The sequence below is a fragment of the Labrus bergylta genome, chromosome 12 (genome assembly GCF_963930695.1).
Source record: "Labrus bergylta chromosome 12, fLabBer1.1, whole genome shotgun sequence".
NCBI classification, from domain to species: Eukaryota; Metazoa; Chordata; class Actinopteri; order Labriformes; family Labridae; genus Labrus; species Labrus bergylta.
This window is the reverse complement of record NC_089206.1, coordinates 14344252-14356624: the sequence shown is the minus strand read 5'-3', so window position 1 is coordinate 14356624 and position 12373 is coordinate 14344252. Positions and strand designations below refer to the sequence as shown.

At 40.9% G+C, this 12373-nt stretch overlaps 1 protein-coding gene across 7 annotated transcripts in view; it reads right to left on the bottom strand.

Moving 5' to 3' along the window:
* The window catches only part of LOC109996130 (ERC protein 2), a 150289-nt gene that overhangs the window by 119643 nt on the left and 18273 nt on the right, over positions 1-12373 (bottom strand). For all 7 annotated transcript variants that reach the window (XM_065961255.1, XM_065961260.1, XM_065961259.1 and 4 more), the window contains one exon: positions 10623-10790. In XM_065961255.1, coding sequence (XP_065817327.1) covers positions 10623-10790 — 168 coding nt within the window. The remainder of the gene's footprint in view (positions 1-10622; positions 10791-12373) is intronic.

Here is a 12373-nt window from a genome sequence, read left to right as displayed (position 1 = left end):
TTGAGCATTCTGTGAAAAATGTTTGTTGTTATTCTAGAATAAGAGTGTCAATAGAGGGAGGAAATTTACTTCGTAATTGGTCTATTATATCCATCCATCCATTATCTATACCGCTTTCTCCTGTTCGGGGTCGCGGGGGGCTAGAGCCGATCCCAGCTGCCATTGGGCGAGAGACGGGGTACACCCTGGACTGTTCACCAGTCAATCACAGGGCTGACAAATAGAGACACACAACCAGCCACACTCGCAATTTTAGTGTCACCAATTGACCTAATGCAGGTCTTTGGTCTGTAGGAGGAAGCCAAGAGAGAACCCACGCATGCAAGGGGAACATTCAAACTCCATACAGAGAGGCCCAGTCCGACTGGGATTCAAACCAGGGACCTCCTCGCTGTGAGGTGTCAGCGCTAACAAGTGCACCATCGTGCAGCCCTTGTTTTATGATAATGATCTATAATTCAAAAACAAACTTCAGCTCATGGTAAGTTGACTTCTTCCATCACTTGAGTAAGAGCAACAAGCAACAAGCTAGACAATGACAACAGATTGATAACAGACACTACTGAAAACACAATCGATAGGAATGGATGTGTTGTTTGTTCCACTGTTCAATTAGTGTAAAATGAGAATGCAGAGTGCAAGCCATGGACACACAGAGGAATCCTCTCAAGCAAAGACATTAGAAGCAGGCCAGGACCCCCAGGTGTAAGATGGTGAAGTATTTATCTCATATTGCACCTCTGGCAGAAAACCAGTGTAATACTGAGCCCTGCTCTGTCCTCCACACTCCACACTGGACACACACACACACACACTCAAACTGGTGACACCACTAATCCTCTGAGAGTACTGTATGTTAATACATGCATATCATCCTGATCCATGTGATGTTACGTGAGTGCATGCGCGTGTGTGTTTGCAACTGTTGGTATTAGACATTAAAGGGGGAAAGAGAGACATACACCCCCCCCCCCTCCCCTTAACCCCACCTGGCAAGGACCAATTTAGCAAGAATGTAGCAGAGAGGCCTAACAGGAAATCCCTGCTGTCTCACCTACACTGGCCCACTAAGCTGTGATAGTACAGTACAGACGCCCTGCTAATACCCACTTAAAGCACTCAGTGCTGATACACAGAGAACATGCAAAGATGAAAGGGTGAAGGAGCAACAGAGGAAAGCAAGGAGAGAGATAAATACAAGTTGGATACAGGTGTAAGCATTTTTTTACATATTCAGCCACTGCTCCCCCACTAGAAACTACTGCTAAATCATCACATCTGTAACAGGAAATACTGTATGACTTTATCAGCAGGCACACATGCTGAGATGACAGACAGCGAACAAGTCAAGGTGATTAACCTCTTGCTTCTCCTTCAATTTCCTCTCCAATTTTCCCTTCCCTCTAGAGCCGGTCTACTAAAGTCGTCTTCCAGGGACTCCTCTCTCTCACCCTATGACGAATATCTTTCTTTCAACACTCCTTCCTTCCAGCCACGCTCCAAACTCAACAGGAGTTTTCCTATTACCGTTTAAAGGTGTAGGTCCTGCAGTGAGACAAAGTGACATGTCGTTTTGAGTAATCCCTCAGGTCCTACAGCCAGGTTGTCTTTGGGACAGGCCCATATTCCATACTCGGTAGGATAGTGGATTTGTGTTTCCATGTGAGAGCCTTAATATGTAAAACAGGAAGAAAAAAAAAGGCCTATGTTTTTCAGACAAACTCAGGTTTTCATTCTGACTTCATTCTGTTTTGCTATCACAAAGTTTCTTTTGTTCAGAGTTTGAGAAAAAGAGAAATTAAGTGACAGGTGAAGGGAAGAAGTAGAGGGGCCCTCTAACATCCAGTCCAGCCCAGCTCAAATCCAAAGGGGACATTTGAGATTGCACTGAGGAGTTTCTTTGATTAGATGAATTACAAACACATTTTTATCACAAAATCTTCCCCCTAGACTCCACTTAAGCTTTCCAGACTGTCACTCAACACGTATGGTTTTTTAAAATGACCTTGAAATGTTTTCAAGTTTCTGTGGTTGCATAGCTTAAATTCTTTGGAGTTTCGTTAAGCAAATACAGCCACAATGTTTAAAAAAAAAAAACAATCTAAAGAGTGCATACAACAGCTTTTTTCTTGCACACATGTATCTACCTGCTCTTAAACATACAACCATGCATAAAAACACACACACCCATCCTCCTTGATTTCTTCCCACATGCTTGCAATGACAGCCAAATGTGGATTCTGGACACTGGTTAGCAAAGTTAAACAGAGGCTTTAAGAAAACAACTTCTCTGTTTGTCCTCACCTCCCTTTTTCCTGCCTCACATTTCATCATAAAAGTTTTTCTGGCAGGCGAATCCGCAAAGGTATCAGGCCCAGTGTCGGCTCTGGGCCGCAATAAACAACACAGGGACTATAAACGGCCAAACTAGAGATGATTTGGAGACCACAGCAAAGGACAAGGTGCACAAAAATACTTGCATACTCACACACTAACAACTGAACCATCACTCATTAAGTTGGGTCATAGTTTGACCACAAAAAACATTCCTAAACAACTTCTTGCTGGAGCTCTATCTGACCTTCAGATATCAACAGATTTACACACACACCAACATCTTTACTCATTTTCTGTGTTTCTGTTCAAACAAGAACTTCACTTGAATGCATGCATATTGTGTGTGTGTGTGTGTGTGTGTGTGTGTGTGTGTGTGTGTGTGTGTGTGTGTTTGTGTACGCAGGTGCAAGGGGAAGTTGTAGTGTCAAACGGAAGAATGAAGTACCTCAGTGCACAAACACACACACAAGATTTCCACTCCATCTGAGCTGGCCATCCCAGACATGACGACACTGGGGCTGATCTGTGCGGAAATTAGGGTTGTTCCCTGACCCGGGTTTTATGTTGGTTGTCATTTGAGGTGTGTGTCATCAAAGGATAAGGCAACAGTCAGAGCTGTGATCAAGAGTCACATCATGGATGGATCACCTTAGGGCTGACTGGGGATAACAAGCAGATGTAAACTGCCTCACAGCAGGGACTGCAAGGTGGAGACGGGGGCACAGTCCCATTGTCGACTCTAACATCTGCGGATGAAACCTCAGCAACACAGCTGTCTGCCCACAGGCTACAGAGGGACCATGGGAAAGCACAGACACAAAAAAAGACAAGGACAAACACAGTCACTCACACAAACTCCCAAGATACACTAACAAAAGGGTCTTTGTCGACAGAATGAATGAATGTTTTCTGCCAAAGCATGAAAGTCAATCATGCCATGCATTTGGTATTGTACCAGAGGATGGATATATGAGACAAAGAGTAGGGGACTCACCCTGAGTACCATCAAACTAACCCTCACTGCGCACAGCTGGCTCAATCCAACTATCGCCCTCCATCCATCATCATTACCTCCTCAGGCAGAGATGGACACACACAAATACAGAAGATACACATACATAAAACACACACGCAGATGTAAAGGAAGAGAAGCTACAGGCGTTCCCCCTCATTAACACTTGCTCCGTCTTTGATTATTTTTCCTGATCATTTCCAGCACCGCACGCCAGTTGCTACATCCTGTTTCCAGGGAATCCATTTCCTGTCAAACCGCAGAGAACAGTCACTATGGCAAACATGTGGTCTGCAGTGTACAGTAGATCTGGTCTAATCTTGATTTGTGCTCAATCAAAAGTCAAACAGTTTCTTGTTCCTCATTCTGTTTATCTGTCTTTACACCATTGTGATTGTTCAGTTGTGAAAGTGTCTACTTTTACCTAAAACAAGAACTATGAATGAATGAGATCATCATTTAAAACACAGCTGATGCATCCTTATACTGTTGTGGGGTCACATTATAAATTAATCTCAATGACAATTGCATAAACTGTCATCCACCTATGAAGGTGTTGCTGACAGCTCCAGAAATTTTAAAGCAACTAAGTTTTTTTTCAAACTTTTGTCTGAGCTCAGTAAAAAACCTTCAATCTGACAGTCATGTTGTAGAATTGAAAAGGTTCTGTTGTGTGTCATCCTGTCACTTAACCTGAAAAACATGGACAATCCCCGGGGGCCGGACTATTTTTGCCAAAATCAATATGACTAAACGCATGGATTAATACGCTGCTAGCTGATTTCTAATTTTAAATCATTTAATACAAAGTAAATGTATGCATAGGGATTAACAGCCACAATTCTGAACAACTCATTATTTCTGAACTTTCAAAATGCTAATTGGCATATGAAAATAATGAAAACATACAATAGCAATGGAGAAAAGAAAAGTATAAAAGCCTAGTGAAACTGTAAGTATTATACAATTATACAATAATTATATTATAAATGTAAATGTCTGTGTAATTACTCACGTATTCATTTTAAACATTGCTATTCAAAGCTCTAATATAGCAAATTGTTTTGCAGAATGTCTAATCTGACACTGGTGCTATCTGTGATCAGTGAATTAACAGTGAGCACAGAGAGAGAGACGGAGGGAGAGACTTTACCAGTCTGGTTTTTTGCTGGCAGAGAAAGTAAAACTTACAGTAGCTCTCTCTTTTAGATTCAAAACTCATCAAGCCTAACCTAATCTAAATTTTAGCTGAAGAGCCTAGTGCTAATGGAAAAGCATTTGAGAATCCACTAAACTTTGTAGATTTTGTATTCTTCTTTATATGAAACACCAAGGGTAAATAATATCAGCCTGAGCCCTCAGTAAGTGGGGTTGAAAACTTTTCCGCTGTATTCTTGTGGCAAGTTTCAGTGAGAGTATTTTTGCACGTGTGTGTGTGTGTCTATATGTACATGAAATTAGTGGTCAGCGGTCTGAGGAAAGCAGTCTGACCCTAAGCAGAGAGAGAAGGTCAGAACTAAAAGAAAGGAAAGTATTGTTTCTGGCTTTCCCTATCAGCACCTCACTGCGTACTGGTTAACCAGCTGCTGACTGACAACAGACCAAGCTTAGCCTTCATTTCTTTTGTGTGTGTTTGTTTAGTTTCAAAACTTGCAAAAATAGAAAACTTGAAAACAAAGAGACTAAATACACCCACACACTGTCCAAAAACCTTCATGCAGGATAAATTACAACACAAAAAATGAAAATTGTTTACCTTTAACGCAACACATTTTTTGTGCTAATGCTTGCAGCATGTGTATTTGCATAACACTAATGTGCCTGTGTTTTATTTGTATATGCAAAAAGTAGCAGAGTGTACAAACATATTTGCTTAATCTCCTGTGTAAACCATTAAATATCTAATCCCCATTCTGACCCCTATAACTTCACTTTATGGCTTTTCCACATGGCCTCCGACGAACTCGCGGGGGCTTTATTTTGGAGCGCTCCTTGTTTGTTCTGGGGGCCCTGACGCTTTGCTGCTCACGCTGTATCCCAAACCGCAGCGCCCTGGGAACCAACGTGCACGATGTCAGGTCTGACAGTGCTGACCGTGGTCAGTCCAGTTCAGATGAGTTCGTATCACAACTGGTATGCGCTGGTTAGGACTCATCAATACAGGCAAGGGGTGTGAGTAAGGTTGATAGTTAGTGGTCAGCAGAATGCAACAGGAAATGTTTTCAAAGGTATTATGCCAACTCACCTTTGTCAATGTTTTCATATTCAACCAATTTGGGATAAGAATGGACAGAGAAGAAGAAAAAAAGGCAAGAAAATGGGGGCAGATAGAGGCAGATAGTATGAATACAGAGAAAACATGAAAGTTGAGGGCAAAAGGGAACGAGCCAGAAAGAAAGAGAGTGAATAAGAACAGCAAGAGGAGAGTGCAGGGAGGAGTGTAACCAGGTTGAGACCACATCTTTCCTCCGCCTCACTACCTGTATGAACTATTAATCAGTAAAGAACAAGGAAAGATCAACAAAAATAGTCCAGCAGGGACCACAGCATAACGTACAATCGTATCACTCACTGACAAAAGCCCACAGCCCTCTACATCCATCAAACGTCTCCATTCTCTCACTTCTAACTTCCTCCTGTCGCTCTGTCTTTCCTTCAAAGTTTCCTTCTCCCGCTCCAGATACTTCTTTATTTTCATCTTATTTTGCCTATTCATCACTGTCATAATGGTTGATGTTAGCAAGTCCTTTTTGAGTCATTTATATCTTCTTCAAGTCATTACACCTTAACCTCAAAATCAAAACTCAGCGGAGGTCTTCTGGCAGACTCACTGCAAATGCTGGTGATGAAAGAGAGCATGAGATGTTTGAGGTCACATCTGAGAGACTTAAACTGAAAAACCGCAGAACGTTCTGTGTAAACACAGACATGTTGCCACATGGCGAAGCGCGTATCAAAGACGTGCTGCTACCAACACTTCTGTTGGCATTAAGAGAGGAATAAATATCAAATGTTAAACTTCAGGGTTACTTATGTGGCTGATTCCAGACTTTGACATAATCACCTTGGACCTATTACAGGCCTGGATACTTCCTGTGTGAGCAACTGGTCACCTGCTAAGTGCTCTCTTAGAGAGATGAATATATTAATCAAAGCATTTCAAGCTTAACAAAATAAAAGTCTTTACTAATTTGAGCCAAAGACATTAAATCCAAAGTGATTTGTTGCATCAAAAATAGAAATTAATGAGTCATTATGTGACTCTCATGAATTTAGGGTTACCACTGGAGGGAAGAGCGGACACAGTAATAACAGGTCGCACAAAGAATGCCAAGAAATTATTTATGCAGGCATAATGAGAGAAATAAGCTGCCAAAGTCATATTTATACCATCAATCAATGTTTAAATTAAGTTTGTTGTGAAAGTTCCATAAGCCAAGATATATCATTTATGTATATTGATTGAATTATTTCTGAATATTTTACTTTTTTTTTAACATGTTAATGTTCTACTTCATTCCTATTATGGGTTCTTTTTTTCTAATTATTTTGTATTTGTTGTTTGTACTCCTTAATGTGCAACCATGATCTTAAAGCAGTCAAATCTGAAGTAAGATGTAATATTGTCCAACATCCACAAATCAGTTCAGATTACACTCCAACCCATGAACAGTAAATATATATTAGTAGTTGTGCACCTTAGCATTTAATCTCAGAGACCAAGAGAAGCTCAATCTTAAACCCTGTTTCCACCAAGCGGTCCGGCTCAGGTTCGTTTGGTACGGTACACATGTATTGACGTTTCCACTGTCAAAAGTTGGGAAGGGGTTCTTAAATAACTGATCCGTACCATCCTACTGTTATAGAACCCTTCTGTTGGGATGTCAAGCATATCGATCCGACCCTAAAGGTTGGAGCTAGACACATTGCAGTTCGTAATAATCTTCCCTTCTTGCGTGACAGCAGTAATATAGGACAAATATTTTAACGCAGTCTAACCTGACCTCTTTGAAAGATCCAAAACTCTCAAAGGAAATGTTACATAGTCAAAGCACATGCCAGCAAGCCTCTTTTCCTCTGGGGTTGTGGCCTGTTCCTCATTCTCTGGCTGGTTAAATATGCAGGAAGGTCTCTGATAGGTTACCTGATCTACCAGAGTATAGTTACAGCCCTGCTTTGTCCTGATCAGGGGCTAGAAAGACACATACTGTATTAAAGGATTAGGTTTCCGCAGACATGAGCAGCGGTAGAAGAGTCTCAATTCTCATACAAAAGGCTACACTCATTATTTTCCACAATTTCCAGTTATCTGAGGACATATTCACTAAGGCCCATTTGGAAACTGTCCTTAACTTTGACTGACAAATAAATACACTTCCATTTTTTCGTTCCCACTCTCACAGTGCCTGCTCTGTTCAGCCTTCTCTTGGTCCTATCCTGATGTGAATTGCTTTTAGAGACAAGTGTCTATGAGACGAAGCTGCTCCCTATGTCTGGGAGAAACCAGCCTGTCTCTGTGGGATTGGACTACTGACAAAATAACTGGCGTTTGTAATGCCTCCAATCTGGCACACATTCATGTCTTTGTAGAAAAGTACGATGGTGAATTGTTCATTGTGGAAGCAGAGAGAAATCTGGGTATAACTGAGATGTAGGAACAGTGAATCAAACTGCTATGAAATTATAAAATGACTGAGTTGTGAAGGATGATCCTTTGAGAATGGTTGTGCATCCTGGCTAGATGATTGACTGTCACCAAAGGAATGCAGGGCCAATGGTTGCCTAAAGCACACTCAATATCTTTAATCATCCTCTGGTTTGCCCACTTAGTCCGGGAAACCCTAGCCTTTTCTAAGAGAGGGAAACTGCAACTTCAAAAGCAGGAAAAAAATACACAAGACCAGAGATGAGAGTCCAGCAATCAGGACTGACAGCGTACCTGTTCTTGTATGTATTATTGTCTGTGTGAGGCAGTGTGTGTTTATTGTAATCTAGACATGTCAGATCTGATTACAGCCCACTGCAGTATCCTACGAGAGAGGAGAAGGATACAGGCTACCTATCACTGAGGTGAATACTGTCCGCATTATAGTTGCCCCTTGTAATGCACATGCATTGCTTTGTAATCATGCACAAATATACACATATCTGTGTCACATAAACACACACCACCGGCCAACAAGAAGGCATCAGTCTCTTGATCATTAGTAGAGTCACTGGCTCATGCAATTAAAATGTTAGTTTAAACAAACAAGAATTATATGTAGACTGAGAACAGATAGTCTCACTTCATTTGCTGACCCTGTTAGCCCATGTCGATGATGACCCCTATGTCCAGACTAGTTTATAATATAATAATGGTGATTAGAGATAGGCTCCAGTTAAGCCTTGTGGATGAGAGACCTTCCTCGAGCTGATGGCATTTGTCGAGCCAGGGTGCAAGCCGCCATCACGGCTAACAACAGCTACGAGAGCAGGACAGATGCAGCAGAATTGTCTGTTTGTCAAGTCTGTTTACTGCAGACTTGACAGCTCTCACCACAGAGTCATATGTTACCATCACTTGTCATTTCATTCAGACCTGGGATTTGAAGACCATTGTCCCACAGACACATAGTACTGATGAGCAACACACAGCAGAAAATATAAGGTCTGTATCCAACGTTTGTTTTTTTTCACCAAACCAGTAAGTACCAGATTAATTGTTCATAAGGTAATAAGAGTGCTGGAGCATTTAGATTACTGTAAATGCCGTGAATGTGACATGTATTGTAAAAGCACACTGAGTGGTCAGAAGACTAGAATAGGGCTATAGAAGTCCATTTATCATTTAGCTACGCATTATCTAGTTAAGGAAACTTAGAGAGCAGACATACAGAGAGCAGATGAGCAGAAGAAAGACTCTGCAGGTAACCAGACGTGCTTCAAACTTTAAAAACACTGAGATTGCTGGGGAAAATATTCTGTGGTTTACAGTTGATTCCATTTACATTGTCAAATTCAATGATTGAATCTTTGTTTTTCGCATTGCAGAAATCATATGGCCCTAAAGTAGCATACACACATTTAAATCTCAAGTGTTTTCAAGTCGTAAGGCTCAAGTCCAAGTCTAAAGTCATCAAATCTGTGACTCGAGTCCACACCTCTGTATTTCTTAAATTACATTTCAATTCAGGACACAAACAAAAACCACACACACATAAAAAAACACTTAAAACAAATTCCTTTAAGAATGATGTATTCAGCCAACTGCAAGGGCCAAAATTCTTTGCACATGTACGTACAATTAGGCCTAATTTTGTCCCAAATTGTTTCCTGTAATGATGAGTGGACATAGTTAGCAGGCTGCTCTCAACTGCCTAACACAAAGACATCTAAAGTATCAGTTCCAAGTCTAGAGAGTGATGGAGAAAAATACTAACCCCCCCCCGCCTCTCCTGTACCACACACACACAAACACTCCTCCATTTCTCCACAATCAACCTGCCTCCATCCCTAACAGTAGTGATAAAATCATTAGAACTATGGAGTAGAGAAACTAAAAAGATGTAGACGAAAAGCTGCAAGCGCCCTCCTGCCTTCTGTGATACTGACCCGCCCACACGCACAAACCCACTGGTGGACTACAGAAGCCACACGCATCGACATTTTTTCCACCTACCTCGTTAGAAAGAAGGGAAAAAAACAAGGAGGAGAAAGAAAGGATTGTTTGCTCCAGCATAGTTTCTTTCTAAAGTTACATTATATGAGGTGATTGCACTTGTGTGGTTGCGGTGACCCCTGTCATCTCCTCAGTATCTGCATGTAAACTGGTCACTTATTGTATTTCTCCTGGAACAGCATACATTTATTTTCATCACAGGAAAAGTGATAGCATTTCTCGGCTGTCCCTGGACGACAAAATAACTTCTTTTTTTTTTTTTTTTTTTTTATGAATCGGCTTAACGCAAAAGCAAGCAAGCAAGTAAAGGTCAAATAAAGAGGAATACAACAGGAAGCTTTTACACTAAAATATAATCTTTATCCCTGTTAAAACCACAGCAAGCTGAAAAACAGCCTAAACATATTATAACTCTTGGTTTGTGTTATTACTGAGGTGATCTACAGACATCGTCACTGCCAGACAGCCACATCCAGCTGAGGCTGTGTGTATCTTTACAAGTGGCTCCGAGGAAGCTGGAGTGGCTTCCTCAGTGCATCATGGTAAGTGTTTGCATCTGTGCGGGTACATTTTTGTGTGTCTGCAGATTTGTGTATATGTGTGTGTACTGACCTCTGTCTGTAATGTATTGGCGCGTTGCTCCTTGGCGCTGAGCGACTCCTTCAGCACCTCAATGTGTTGCTTGCAGTCCGAGTTCTGATTGGTCAGGGTTTCTAGTTTGGTCTGCAGGGCCTGCATCTCTGTCTCCTTCCTGGTCTGCTCCTGCTTCAGCTGCTCTATCTGACAAGCACAGAATCACAAGCACACATTTCTTATGAAAAAACTTTTAGTCATCATTGAGTGAACTGATTGCAGATTGATAAGCTTGCAGATAAGAACACTTTTCAAAGAGACACACAAAATTACATTTTTTCAAGCAAACGCACACACACACATATGAACCATGTGCAGAACTACTGAAAAAAGCAGCGTCTGTGTTGCTGTTGCATAAGATGAAATAAACTAAACCGTTTTTTTTAACACTTTGTTCTCCTTTATCAGCAACTTCAGACGTGTTTCAAAAGCACACATTCTTTTTAATCTAACAAGCACATGCTTTTAAATAAGGGACAGGGCAATGTGGAGGCAATTAATAGCGTGATAGCGATCATGTTTTTCCGAATCACATACTGTAGATTAGAAGAAAGAAATATTTGTATTCCGATAAGCCAAAGTTTTAATATTATATTATTCCATAATGTCTAAAAAATTGACATATTTTTTGAAGACGGAACATTTCTGTAGCCTATATTATTTAAAAGTTTTAGCTCTGTGACATTCCCCTGTGAAAAGAAATGATACAAAACAATCTTGAATTATCACCCAGCACAACTTTTTCAGTCTGCACTCGGGGGAGAGCCAGGCCCACAGTCTACTCTGCAGACTATCTAAGCCAAACGGCCAAGGGGTCAAAACTACATGCAGGCACACAGCCTTACGGGATGCAGTATGACACTCTCACAGGTTACAGATTGTTTTAAGGTAAGACAAACAGAGTAGGACAAAAAAAAAAAAACACACAAAATAAATCAAAACCACTAACTAACATAGGCTGGGCTTTGTGCTGAGGCTAGCTATAAGCAGAAGATTGTCATCTGTCTACTGTTGCCAAAAATGCACAAGGCTGATTCAGAGAGAGATTTCTTTAAACGACTGAGCAAGGTTCAGCTCATAACAGGGGGAATGCTGACTGGAGCAGTGCTTGACCTATCAACCCCTTATTCAAGGAAAGAAAGAGCCAAAGAGAGCAAGGAGAAGAAGGATTGAATAATGCAAAACCAGGAGGCAAAAAGCTGTGCTACAGTCACAAGTTGAAATGCTCAGATCAAACTTATGCAAGTCCCAGTACAAATATCTGAGTTTGCTGTGTAACGGCTTATACCGAGTTCCCTCTACATATCAGTGTTGAAAAAGCTGCATGCCTCACACAGCTTTGACAGCATCTGTCTTGACCTAAATATAGCCTCCTTCATTTTGTTAATAGCAATGTAGCAGTTTTGCAGATATTGCAAGCATACATAAAACTTGTTGGCATATCAAGCTTGAAATAATTCCTATGTCAAAATGCCCCCACTGTTTGCTAATAATGAATGATGTAGTATGAGCATATAAACACATAGAATGGAAAGGAAAATATTGTCAACATCACTTAGCCAGATCTTTAAGTCAGAATCAAGCTGAAATCAAATATCAGTTTGGGATAGAGGAATTGGTATTTAAAAAAAAAAAGACTATGTTAGACACGTTCAGAAAGGTGAGACTCAAGGGAGACAGTAAGACAGAGAGAAAAAGAAGTCCAAAGATGGGAACATAGTGGAAAGGTT